The 14,472-nt window shown below is 43.3% G+C and overlaps 1 protein-coding gene across 1 annotated transcript in view; it reads right to left on the bottom strand.

The window, feature by feature from the left end:
• The window catches only part of tgfbr3 (transforming growth factor, beta receptor III), a 152,246-nt gene that overhangs the window by 103,147 nt on the left and 34,627 nt on the right, over nucleotides 1–14,472 (bottom strand). The window contains exon 3 of the mRNA XM_080724877.1: nucleotides 9,996–10,183. Within this exon, the coding sequence (XP_080581003.1) occupies nucleotides 9,996–10,183 (188 nt within the window). The remainder of the gene's footprint in view (nucleotides 1–9,995; nucleotides 10,184–14,472) is intronic.

Raw genomic sequence — 14,472 nt, 5'->3', positions numbered from 1 at the left:
CCAACCTCTCTGCTGACTTAGAAAACAAGCGTCGGGAGGCACATTCCAAAGAAAACAGAGGAAAAGGGCATGCAGATTACTGGGAGTGAGATGAATTTGCACTGCCTCTGGAGCTGTGTTGACTGAAACGGGTTAAAACCTCCCCAATTAGCGAATTAAGTTGCCCCTCAGATTTTGTCACAATACAGGCGAAGCGAACGTTATTTTTAACTTTGTGATTTATCGAGAGGGAACGTTTAGGAAACATGGATTTGGCAATGCACCGAGCGGCAAGGCTTGAAGAATGAAGACAGATCTTCAGGAAGAGGAACCCTTAAAAGACGCACGTACGTCCGCTTTGGACATCCTGACACCAGCTATGCTGTTAACCCTGAGAGAGTCAAAACGGGTCCAGAGTTAAACCGAAACTGCGCAAAGATGGCCTCATGGACTCCAAAGAATGGAGTCTTAAGTGGTCCGAATACAAATTAGGAATAACTTATTTGTCGTCGTTGTCAGGTGAAAACCTTGTATGTCCAAAACCGTTAGTTTTGCATTTGATCAGTTTAAATATGATTTAAACTAGTGAAAACAGCCGATCTACAAGCACACAACGCCTCGCACCGCGAGGCGTTGTGTGCTTGTAGATCTGCTGTTTTCACTACTTTTGTGCGACGGCCTTGTATGACGAGGGCAGGGCTTTACTTTGCCAAAGAACGTACAAATTTGAAACTTGGGGATACGAGGTTTCCACCCGACAACGACGTTATGTTACTTTGCATAGCCTTACTTTGCAACCTCACTGTGTTGAGGGAATTACTAGCCAAAAACATGGATCTGAGATGGTTTCCAGCCAGGAATATAAACCCATACATGCAAGGGAGAAAATGTTTGCAGAATCCCTGAGATGGAGAGATCAGCCGAAGCTGTAATTATGTCTTGCGGGTTGTTTAATATGTAATGACAGAGCAACTTTCTAGTCGTTGCAGATCAGAGGCAGCTTGTGTCTGTGAGAGAACGTGTGAGAGAGTGAGTATGAGCTGCAATACCGCTGGGTGACCACCAGTGGCAGGCCTTTTTGGAGCGGTGAAACGCTCCCAATAGACAGGTATGTCCGTGGGTATGTGGGTGGCTGGCTGGGTGGCTGGCTGGGTGGCTGGCCCTGTCCGTAGCCTGGCAATACCTTGAGTGGCCACACACAACACACTAGTTAAAGGAGGGGCGCTGTTTTGTGCAGGCCAGGCACACTCACCACTCACTCACAGGCACAGTTTACAGTTTACAGTTTAGGCATTTCACTCACTCACTCACATAGGGTACAGCTGCTCAAATTCACCGCTCCACTTCGAACCGAGGTTTGATTTTTTTTTTATTGTAAGCCAATTAGATCAGTTTAAATTGAGTTATCAAAGCACATGTGTGACATTTGTGGATGTAAAAGAAAATACATGTCATGTGCTTGCCTATCATAAAAAAAAAGGAATTGTGTTTTTGGTAAATAATAATTTGGTAGATAACTTGTTATCAAAAGCAGCTAGAATGCTAGAATGGTATAGAAAAATGGTTTTAGCATGCTTGCAAATGGACCACTACACTGCATCAGTACAGTAATAATAATAATAATAATAATAATAATAATTGCTTTAACTGTTAAATTATCTTCATTTTGTATGGTGTGTCTCTGCAGCCGTCTATAAGAGGGTCTGTAGCCTGCAGTATATGAACGGGATGAAAGCCATCAAAGATTTGTTAAAGTAAGCAAGGACAACAACAACAACATAGGCAAAAGATAACTAATACAATAACGCTTAGATCACTCTATATGACTGCTAAGATTGGAAACAAGGAGCAAATGACAGCCTAAAACGATCACCTCAAAGAGCATGGGACACGTTGCTCTTTACCCGTAGTAAGACAGATTCCATACTGTCACACACAGCCCTAGATAACCCCATAACTTATGTTATGTTACACTAACATAAGATACTAAGATACATGGAGCAAATGATAGCCTAAGTTAAATTATACAATCGGCCCAAAGAGCACAGGCCTATGTTTAGCCTACAAGAAAGTAGAAATTACAGGAACGTTGACATCTTTCTTGTTTATTTTGCTTAAGTTAGGCGTATAGACTAATGATACATGAGCTCCAAGATGTTATGACTGATGTCTCCTCACAATGAACTGTACTGTATGTTTTAATGTTACTCCACAATGAACCAAATTGTTTTCAAATGTGTTACTAAACTAGCCTATATGACATTGACATTTGAAAATCAACTAGTGCTCCAAAGAATACATGTTTAGCTACCAAAAAAAGGCTGGTCATGCTTATTTCAAAGCTACTTACATGCAGGCCATAGCATAGGAGTGGAGACTGGAGACAAAAAAAGAGATTACAGATTTGAACAAGTTTATATTGTTAAGGCTTATTTGGAAAAGCATACGTTAGGACAGGGGTTTTCAAAGTGGGTGACGGGGCACCCTGGGGTGCCGTGACGGCAGTCCAGGGGTGCCGCGAGATCATTTGATAATATTTGGAATATATTTGGACACTTGAAAAACTATAAAAGTATGTTATTTTCAGTCCGTTCTAACCAAAATGGCCATTATCTCAACGTTTTCCTCGCAACATAATCATCATAATTCATCATACAAGACTGTCGCACAAAACTAGTGAAAACAGCCGATCTACAAGCACACAACGCCTCGCGATGGGAGGCGTTGTGTGCTTGTAGATCTTCTGTTTTCACTAGTTTAGTAGCCTACATTTTATAGATGATAAATACAAAACGAACGGTTTTGGACATACAAGGTTTCCACCCGACAACGACGATATGCTATAAATATAAGGTGCTGGAAGTGAAAATTAAAATTATAATGTAGGGGTGCCTCGGATTAAAACAATATTCATGGGGTGCCCTGAGACAAAAAAGTTTGGGAACCCCTGCGTTAGGAGGTGCTCATTAATAAAGCATCATAGAACAGAGTTTCACAGGGCTAGTAGATACTAGGACTCCTCCTGCTGTTCTCAGAGCAACCTTGTGTCACTGCAGATCAGAGGCAGCGTGTGTCCATGAGAACCAGGAGCAGACATGTGATACAGGCAACGTAGTGCATTTCAGTCAAAGGACAAGGACAAGTGAAACGGAAGGGGAAAAGGGGGCTGTTTGTGTCCAACAAGCATCTATGCATTCCAGGTGGGACGGTACATCAGACATAGGTACATCAGACATAGGGACATAGGGACATACGCACAAAGCCAGACGTAGGAGCGGTTAGCACCGCTCAAAACCCAGCGTGGACCAGAGTGCCTGATTAGATGTCCTTTAACACCGTTCAACCTGGTGTCCCTTTTGGGAATGTCATTATAGACTTTCGCGTATTTTCTAAAATGTTCAAAAATAGTGAAGATAACAGATCTAACAGTACAAGCTCATAACGCATCACATCACAACATGTCGGGAGCTTGTAGAGACGCTATGTTTGCAGATTGTCTGATCGGCTTGTATCTGCTATTTTCGTGAGATACCATCGTACAACGAAGTACAGAATATGGCGAAGTGGTGGTTATGTGGATCTTATCTAATCATAAACACCAGCCCACAGTCACAGGATGATCCTTGAATCAGGGCCAACTAATCTCTAACGGAGACCTTGCAGACAAGGCTATGGAGATGGATGGAGAACAGACATCAAGATGAATGCCTTCTCTTACTAACTCTCCACTGGACCAAGCAGGGGCGTCACAAGGGGTAGGAAAGTGGGACTGAGTTACCAGGGCCCAAGGTGGAGGAGGGGCCTTAATTATTTTATACTTTAGCTATTGAAAAATAGCAGATATACAAGCTCACAGCGCGGCACCGAGTGCCGCGCTGCGAGCTTGTAGATCTGCTATTTTTTGAAAAGTCGTGAAAATGTGTGCAAATCTTTGAATATATGTATTTTATAAAGTGAACATTTGTAACTCAAATTTTGCTTCTGGGGGGGTCCCTGGAACTAAATATTTTGAGATGGGGGTCCATGGCCAAATACATATCATTTTGGGGGTCCTTCACATGAAAAGGTTTGAGCTCCACTGACATCGAAACATAAGATTTTTCAAAAAACCTTAGAAGGATTTTGAAATATTCAAAGAGTTTCATGATTTTTCAAAAATAGCAGATCTACAAGCTCACAGCGCGGCACTCGGTGCCGCGCTGTGAGCTTGTATATCTGCTATTTTTCAATAGTTAACATTCATGGGGGGCCCGCAGTGAATCCTTGTACCCGGGGCCCAGAGTTTGGTGTGACGCCCCTGCACACAAGGCCAGGTGAAGCCATGTCTGTTTCACAGACCTTTTCGAGCATCTTTCAGCTGAACGTTTCCGTATGTTGTGTACATAGACGTAACGCTGTGAAATCATTGTGTTTCTGTTAACAAAAGAGCCACGCATCTTGGAAACAGACCAAACCCAAGCCCTGGGGGACTAATGTGATTAAAGGGCTCAAAGTAGAATGAACTCATGAAAAGTTGTTTAAAAAAATGACGAAGAGATCCTAGCCTGTTTTACCATCACACCCACGTCTGTTTCTCGCCACCATAATGTGCATTTCATGTTGAGCGAAGCAACAGGTGTGTGAATTTTGGTACAGTTGTGTTTTTACCGTTAGAACTGCCATGAGTTAGTTTAACAATAACGCTTATAGTTTGCTTTTTGCAGCTCAAGAATGTCTTATTACTATTTGAACAAAGTGTTATTTAGATTCATATTTAAAGTATTCATAAGGATGTTACTGTCTCCCTACACTTTGGCATTTAACTCGAATTTCATTCCATCCATTCCATCCATTGATTCATTGTCCAGCACATTCACTCTGTAAGAAGCCATGACGCAGAACAAAAATATGAAGCTTGGCCGACTAACACAACTTTTATCTAACAAAAACACAAAATACATTTAAATTCATAACCCAAACATCCATAACTATATTAAATGTCATGGGAGACGACGACACCAACCCCAGTCAGTCATGTCTGTTTGTTTTACCTCCCAGGACAGAATTAGATGACTAGTATTTTCGAAACATCATTTTGGTCTGTCATTACAAACAGAGGAATTAAGGTCTCCAGAGGGAAAATCATTCCAAAAATGTGAACACAGGCCCATGTCTCGTGTTTCATACTACTAGACGCCACCTCCAACAAGGTGAGATTACTACTTCAGTCAGTCTCTGTTATTATTTCGTTTCGGTTTCCAAACAGGATAGACCCTTGCTGCGCTTAAGACAAAGATCCTCTTCACCTTTTGATCTACCTTAACCAACCTCGCCGCGAATCTAAAAAAAGTAACCCACATAATTATTGTGTCAGAGATATCAAAGTGGACAAAATACCAGTGAGGCTTTGGTATGCGGCGAGGAGCACAATGTTATCTGTCGTCAGTTGTAGACAAAACTCAAGCTCGGGTTGGCTTTGGTGGAAATATCTTACGGAGAATCATAATCCACCTTGGTATAAGTATATTGTCGCTGTCGAGCAGAAACCTTGTATCTCCATATTTCATCTTTGGATGTTTTTTTTTTACATAAATACATATTTATTTCATTATTATTTGTCATAAAACAGTGTTGCACAAAAGTACCCTACAGAAAACAGCCGATCTACAAGCTCACAACACGTCACATCACAACACTTTGTGAGCTTGTATATCAGGGTATTTCCACTATTTCTGAAATATTCTGAACAACTTTTTCAAAGATTTCCATTAGGTTAAATACATTTCACCAACAATGGCATGCCCAAAAATAGGGACAACATGTTGAAGGTGATTAAGTCTGACTGTGGGTTTTATAAATATTCAACCAATTGGAACACAGGTTCGTTTTAGTAACGGTTTTGGACATACAAGGTTTCCACCCGACACAGCGACGATATCCGTAGCCATGCTGTGATGAAACGCAGCGAGAGCATTCCACTTGGCAGCACCACAGAGCAAGCAGAGCAGTGCAGCGCCTTCTGAGGAGCAGATGTTTTGAATTCAGAGTGGTGACAGGCATGGCACCTCTAGCCCATTTAGGCCTACAATTATTGAATGCTTTAACTATTGAAAAATAGCAGATATACAAGCTCACAGCGCGGCACCGAGTGCCGCGCTGCGAGCTTGTAGATCTGCTATTTTTGAAAAATCGTGAAAATGTGTGCAAATCTTTCAATATATATTTTTCAAAGCAGACTTTTGTAACTCAAATCTCTGCTTCTGGGGGGTCCCTGGAACAACATATTTTGAGATAAGGGTCTGCGGCCGAAAAAAATGAGATTTTGGGGGTCCTTGACATGAAGAAGTTTGAGAACAGCTGATTTAGAGGAAGGATTTAGAAGTCGGGTCAAAGATCGGGTCAAAGATATTCAAAGACTTGCACACGTTTTCACGATTTTTCAAAAATAGCAGATCTACAAGCTCGCAGCGCGGCACTCGGTGCGGCGCTGTGAGCTTGTATATCTGCTATTTTTCAACAGTTAAAACATAAACTAATGGTTAAAGTGGTTCAAATCTAACGCGACTCGGGCGCGTTCCAGGTATTTGAGAGCTAGGCCAAACCGTAGTGAATTTCTTTTCAGTGAAACGGTTGTTTTGATGTGTGCTCTGAACGTCTCATTCCCCTCATAGGGCAACTTGTTGGCAGGTTTTTATAGAGGCTCCAAAATAACATAATTGGACAGGGGTCTATCAATCAAACTGCCAACATTTGATTCCAATAACATCAGGGCCAATTCAGAGAGACAAATGAGCGTATATATGACTTCATTCACAACGGCAGCAATTCACGCTGCACTGGTGGTGGATGGAATGAGTTCTCTTGAGTCATTGACAAAAATCTGAATGATTTCAGTCAAATCAGGATCACATATATAATTCCTCTGCTCTTCTAACTAGAGCCCGACCGACGGCTGATTTTTGAGTCCGATGCTGATCCAGACTATGGAGAGTCATAGCCGAATACTGATGCTTCCTTCTATGCATGAGGAGTCCAAGCCGCTTCTTTTCAGCTGACAGTGGGAGTTTCTCCGGCTGGACATAGTGCGTGGAACTGGAAGGAACACGTTATTCCAACCAGTTCCTTTCCCCTCCGGCTCCATCAGGCGCTCAGGATTACTGCATGTTTTTTGTGGGGAGAGTGTTTTTGCAGGTGGTTCAGTCTGAGTGTATCAAAAAAGCAACTGGGTTAAGGCAGCAGAAGCTTGTGATTGGCTGCGTGGAGGTGACGAAAGTCTGGGGGACGGATATACACCTCCTAAACCTAACCTTAACCCTAACCTCAGTAAAACTAACGCTGGTGAATGCTAACCTGGTGAATGCTAACCTACAAATCAGGACACATCGGTTGCATAATTACAGATATCGATGTGGCCTATAAGGTCAAACAATGGCGTATGTAGTGGCCAGACTTATCTAGACACATTTAAAGTGTATTCTTCTGACACACAGCAACTAGACCATTGACCTGACACAGAGCTACACTCACTAGAGTTATTTACTGTGTGACGGATGCTGATGCAGCACACTGAATGTCACACTCACAGATGGGGTTTCTGTTCATTTGGCCTTGGCCATGTTTAAGCCTACATCAGCAGCAGAATTGCGTTGGCAAGTCTATACACGCGTTTCACACGCCCATGACTAAGAGGGGTTGGAAATTCAGGACCCTCTGAAAATCCAGACGCAGCACATTGAGCCAGGCTGCAGGCCTAGTGACTCATATTTGAACCTGTGCAAACAGTGGGGAGCCTTTGCCATTCGATATCGCCACAGAGCACCTTAAACCAGCGGGACAAGGGCTCTGACATCTAACATCAACATTCACAACGCTAGCAAAGGGACGTGCAACTGCACTGAAGAGTTTTGTTCTAAACAAATAAAAGTACTACTTGGATTCCTCCGTTGTAACGCCTGATCATTTCCAGGCTTATTCTTCTTTGGCCTTTTAGAAAGTCAAGTGCTGTGCGAGCGAGGTAAACCCAGCCTGTTTACGGTGCACACACAGATAGGACAGATTTATTTGACCGCATGTTGCAGAGCCTCCAATAACAATCTGATCTTCCACGGATGTTTACACTCTTTTGCTCCCTTGCTTTGGCCAGCCAGCCTTTCTTTAGCTTCCTCTCTGCGAGAGGGGGAAGGGGAAGGGATGGCAGCCATCAGGGCCACTGATTGCCATGAGGGCGAAAGAAGGCAGTGGGAAGACGTGGATTTCAATTTCACTTATTTCATCGTGGGCTGAATATATTGAGTGGCTCGACTGGATACGAGGCTTTGTCAACCCCCTCCCACACGTATTGTCCCTGTCCCTGCTGACCCCTACAGCTGGTCTGGGGAGGGTGTAGACCAGGGGTTTTCAAAGTGGGTGACGGGGCACCCTGGGGTGCCGCGACGGCAGTCCAGGGGTGCCGCAAGATCATTTGATAATATTTGGAATTTATTTGGACAAAAAAATGTAGTATCATTTTAAACTTAATTACTTTCAGTCAGTTATTTTCAGTCAGTTCTAACCAAAATGGCTATTATCTCAACGTTTTCCTCGCAATATAATAACTAAAATATCATCACTGTCGGGCAGAAACCTCGTATCACCAAGTTTCAAATATGTCCGTCTTTTGGTAAAGCAAAGCCCTGCTTCATCATACAAGACTGTCGCACAAAACTAGTAAAAACAGCCGATCTACAAGCACACAACGCCTCGCGATGCGAGGCGTTGTGCGCTTGTAGATCTGCTGTTTTTATAGATGACCATTTTATAGATGATGAATACAAAACGAACAGTTTTGGACATACATGGTTTCCACCCGACAACGACGATATGCTATAAATATAAGGTGCTTGGAGTGAAAATTATAATGTTGGGGTGCCTCGGATTAAAACAAATATTCATGGGGTGCCCTGAGACAAAAAAGTTTGGGAACCCCTGGTGTAGACAACCACGTCTCCTCAGATACACATGGAGTCGCCAAGCTACTTCTTTTTTCATCTGACAATGAGGAGTTTCACTGGGAAGGAACACAACTGGCTTTTGCGGCTTCCCACCAGCGAAAGCCAGTCGTGTTCATTGGAGCCCCCAGCCAAACCAGATTCAAACCCCAGTCTCCACGGTATGGTGGGCAGGGACTTGCCACTGTGCCACCCGAACGCCCCTTAAACTTTAAGTGGTTAGAGAGGTGTTTTGAAAAGGTTTGGGGAGGGTAATGCAGGAAATGCGTCAAAAGTACGTCACTGAAAAACGACCTCATGACACAAATCTATCACTTCAGCAGCTGAAGTTCAGTTATTATACAGTACAGGGGAGTAGAGGGTTCCTGGCTCTAACCTCATTATCATTTGGTTTTGTCCAAAAGACAAAAATGTGTTTCTGGACTATTGCCTTGGTGCTGTGATTCTCCCCCCCCCCCCTAAAACATGATCATCAGGTATTATGATTATACTTGGAGAAAGATTATTTTCAAAAAAAGTGTACAGAAAGTGTTACAATTATGTTTTTATGTGGCCACACCCACCTGTTCATTAAGAATACCATTAAGTACCCACCTGAAGTTAGCCACACCAGTAATGCTAACTCCATAGACACATACAAAACAGAAAACGTACAAAACGATGGCACCCACTATTTAAATTAAGCTATCCGCGTGTATATTTTTCCTACAAGATAGAACGACACCCAATGCTTTTGTTGCGTTACATGCAGTTCATTGAAGTATATCGTCGTTGTCGGGCGGAAACCTCGTATCTCCAAGTTTCAAATTTGCACGTTCTTTCGTAAAGTAAAGCCCTGCTTCATCATACAAGGCGGTCGCACAAAAGTAGTGAAAACAGCAGATCTACAAGCACACAACGCCTCGCACCGCGAGGCGTTGTGTGCTTGTAGATCGGCTGTTTTCACTAGTTTAAATCATTTTTAAAATGATAAATGCAAAACGAACCGTTTTGGACATACATGGTTTTCAGTCCGACAACGACCATATCTTATGCTTAATGGTGACTTACCTCTGGCAGGGAACCCTCCGGTCCCTCTGTGGCGTGGCCCCTCAGGTTGATGATGTGAACCTCCTGTGGGAGGCCAGTGGTGCCCCTACTGGCACAGCCTGACAGTGCAGTGAAGCTCTTCAGCATGGCCCGCACCGGGTGGCCCATGCCCACCGGGAGCAGCTCACATGGGCTGCGAGACACTGGCACTGTGGTAGGAAAAAAGAAGAAAAACAACAGGATTTTCATATCGGAGCAGCAGGAGCGGTTTTGCAGTCGCTAAATCGCACTGTGGTGGAAATGGGTTTCCTCAGACGGGTGGCTGGTATCTCCCTTAGAGATAGGGTGAGAAGTTCAGTCACCCGAGAGAGACTTGGAGTAGAACCGCTGCTCCTACACTTGGAAAGGAGTCAGCTTAGGTGGTTCGGGCATCTAGTACGGATGCCCCTCGAGCGCCTTCCTAGGAAGGTCCTCGATGCACGTCCCACTGGGAGGAGACCCCGTGGCAGACCAAAGACCAGATGGAGGGATTATATCTCCAAACTGGCTTGGGAACGCCTCTGTATACTCCCTGAGGGAGTGGAGGAAGTTGCTCAGGATAAGGAAATCTGGAGGTCTCAGTTGGAACTGTTACCCCCGCGACCCGATTCCGGATAAGCGGTTGAAGATGGATGGATGGATGGATGGAATTAATATTAACCTTTGTTAAGTGCACAGACGTGAATGTACAACACAAACGGCACAATGTCTCATTGTCATGGTTATGGTGATAATATATCAATATCAGGCCATGACAACACAGCTGCTTCCATCCTTGTTACATTAATGTAATTATGCCATATGGTTAGTACGTAATCCATTGCTTAATAATAGTCAGTGTTGCAACAGAAAAAAAGAGTTCCCCCTTTATTGGCTACACCAGTGGTTCTCAAACTTTTTTGGCTTCAGTCAGTACCCCCTTTTCCTGATTGCTGAACCCAAGTACCCCCTTTAATTGACAACAACATTTTGACTAGAAGATACTGACATCAAAAGTCGAGTTTTTATGTCAATATGTTGAAAATAAAAGTAAGTAGGCCGTTTTCTATTCAGTAACAGTAAAATTCTAACTTAATTTGTTTTAAAGCTATACAGAGCAGCACGTTCACATACATTTGTCAATGTTTTTTTAACAGTAAAATAAATGTTTCGATTTTCCATGTTCTTTCAAGTACCCCCTGTAGTACCTCTGCGTACCCCTAGAGGGACACGTAACCCCCATTTGAGAAACACTGGGCTACACTATGTGCTAAACATACTACAATTAAGAGAACCTACAGTTCGCCAATTATTCTATCCTCAGACACCCTTTTCTTGTCCTTAAATGGGCACATTTGACCTTCGCTAATCACTGAGGACCAGACTTCACACTTAGGTGCACTTGGTGTTGTACAGCCCATAATTAGCCATTAGCCATGGCCTTTGGGTAGTTGCCTTGGCGACGGGGTCAGAGCTGCGACACGAGACATTATCATGGAGGTCTATTTAATGACCTGATTCACACCGGCCACGTCTCTGCGTGTCACACAGGTCCACTCGTAGCGCACTCAGAAACAGTCAGGTGTGGATTATTAAAGAGGTATCATCACGCCACTGGACAAAGAAGGAGCATGACTCGTTATTAACACCCTCTCGAAAACGCTTTCCTAAAAAGGTCATGTGTAGGAGGTGTTCTCTTTCTTTCTTCCATTATCTATAGTGCTATATGTTCTGTTGGGTGTACTTTTATGACACTGGTTAGTTATGGAGATGTAAGGTTTTTTAGATGATACAGAAACTGTAGAGCTCATAATGCACATTTTTACATAGACCCACCACTAGGAGGAGACAGATTGGACCATAGAGTTATAATACCGTATTTTCCAGACTATAAGGCGCACCGGACTATAAGGCGCACTGTCAATGAATGGTCTATTTTCGAACTGTTTCATATATAAGGCGCACCGGACTATAAGGCGCACATAATAGACGCTACCGTTGCGTTATGCATCCAACAGATGGAGCTGTGCTAAAGGGAATGTCAATGTCAATGAATGATCCATACATAAGGCGCACTGGACTATAAGGCACACTGTAGTTTTTTGAGAAAATTAAAGGCTTTTAAGTGCGCCTTATAGTCCGGAAAATACGAGAGGGCACCAGATATCCCCGCCCGTCCACTTGCATTGAGTTGCTCCCCCAGCACATGAGGCGATTTCACCCCTTCTTGCAGGTTGTAAAACGTGACGTAGGGCGGCCTAAGCAACGCGCTTCATGGGCGCGCTGGGGCTCCAAGTTATTAACGAGCACTAGATGCGCGTTTCTGGCACCAGCTGCAGTACCTCAAAACGGCCACCATGTCCATTACGCTTCAGCCCTACCCCTGTGTTCTGGGGGCTTGGATTGGACAGAAGCAGGGGGAATTGCCTATTAGGCCCCAATAACACTTTTCCATCAACTACAGAATCAGATTTCTCTTTCCTTTAATGCGGTTGAAAAGGGATCCCATAAACAAACTCATGTTTACGCTGATAAAAACCTAAATTCACGCTGTTCTGCAGAGAAAAGAACTTTAACTGCAGCAACACCCACATTTGTACTTCAGATGACAGATGCACTGAGCTGTCTGAGCATGTCTCCCATTATAAATACTACTGTGGCATTTGGCTTGATGCTCATCTATTTTAAATCACATGTTGACAACTTTATTAAAAGAATTGTTATTTATATTAATATAGAACCAGAGTTTTTTATAGCTATTTATATTGATGGTTCTGAGAATGTACAGGCATGCTGCTTTCTCTGTACTTCAATCCTTTGATGCTGTTCATCGCCGAGGTGTATAACTGATGGTAGTACAGGTACTTTTCGTTTTTTTGTATAGAAACGTGGGATGGCCATATCCAGTTTACAGTTTAGGCATTTAGCAGACGCTTTTAAAGTGCGGGTGCCATGATTTATTCCCCCTCTAAAACATGATTATTAACTATTACGATTATACTAGGAGGAAGATTTTTTCCAAAAAAGTGTACAGAAAGAGTTAAAATGATGTTTTTATGTGGCCACACCCCCAGTTCATTAAGTATGCGTGGTTGTCATGGTGGGTGGTGACCCAGCTGAAGTTAGCCACACCCCAGTGTTGGGTGAATGGTAATTAGGGGAGGAGTTGATTGTGTGATGTAATAAGTATGGGTGTTTTTGAAACGGCACATCTGACCCAGCAGGTGGCATCCTCCAGCTAAAAACCCAAATAAAAAGAGAATGCATAATCGCTCATAACAACCACACCAGGGGGTCTAATGAAGTACTGTCAACCTCCTAGACACATGAAAACCAGAAAAAGTACAAAGCTATGGCACCACCTCTTTAACACCTTCTAAGCCTGGCCGTACTCCCTCGGACTTCCTACTGGGTCCCATCAGCCACACGTCTATTCCCGGACTTTTGATATAAATTATAATAATAAAAAAAAAAAACATCGGAAATTCTTCTCTGTGTCTTTTTGGAGCTATCTGAAACGGTTAATATGCTCTGACAGTCATTTTCTGGTGCTGGGTGTGATACTCATAATATCCAGCAGGCCACGCCGTTGACTCACATTCTGGATGGATGGCTGGCCAGGCGTGTCCTCATCCTCTCCCCAGTGTTGAAACTCAACAAGAAGCTCAAACAAGATGGCTGGTCTTTGTCTCTGTTCGTGGATCGCGGTTTCAATCACGTTCGGGCGCCGCTTCTCTATCGCTCCTTTCCCTGCTTCGCCGCACGTAAACGAATGGAATTGATCTCCCCTCCGCCTCGCCAAAGTAAGATCGCCGACCTCTGCAGGATGAATATGTACGCTGTGTCGAGCACTCCATTACGTGTTGTTATCATGTGGGCTTTGTTTTTTTAAAACATGTTTGTAAATAAATGGCTTATTTCTTCGGCGCTACCTCTGTTCAGAGGGTTCTGCCGCGGCTTGCAACGTGTTAATCCAAAGCAACTTAGAATAAGCAGATAAAACATCACAATAATAAACAAGATAATATGTCAGTACATCAACAGCAGTATAACAAATGCAAATGGATATCTATCTAGAAAAAACACAATATAATCAGCAAAGAAAAAAAATCTAAAATGACGGAGCATTGAGTGAGTCCATCGTCCTTCATTGGAGTGTGCAGTCCCATCCAGAGAAAAGCAGTTGGAAGTCTTCTGTTTCATACATGGTCTTGCCTACCAGCACCTCCACCCGTGAATGTGCATGAAAGCTGCCTTTCTGATAATCTGTGATAGTTCTGTGGGCATGTCTTTATTTGCCTATAATGACATGCCCAAAACAGGGGTGCCAGGTTGAAAGTAGTTAAAGAGGTGGTGCCATAGTTTTGTTCTTTTTCTGATTTTCATGTGTCTATGAGGTTGACAGTACTTCATTAGACCGCCTGGTGTAGATGTTATGAGCAATTATGTATTCCCTTTGTATTTTGGATTTCTTCCTGGA

This window comes from Nannobrachium achirus (genome assembly GCF_963921795.1).
Source record: "Nannobrachium achirus genome assembly, chromosome: 1".
Classification (NCBI taxonomy): domain Eukaryota; kingdom Metazoa; phylum Chordata; class Actinopteri; order Myctophiformes; family Myctophidae; genus Nannobrachium; species Nannobrachium achirus.
The sequence above is the reverse complement of the archived record's forward strand: the minus strand, read 5'-3'. Positions and strand labels throughout refer to the sequence as shown.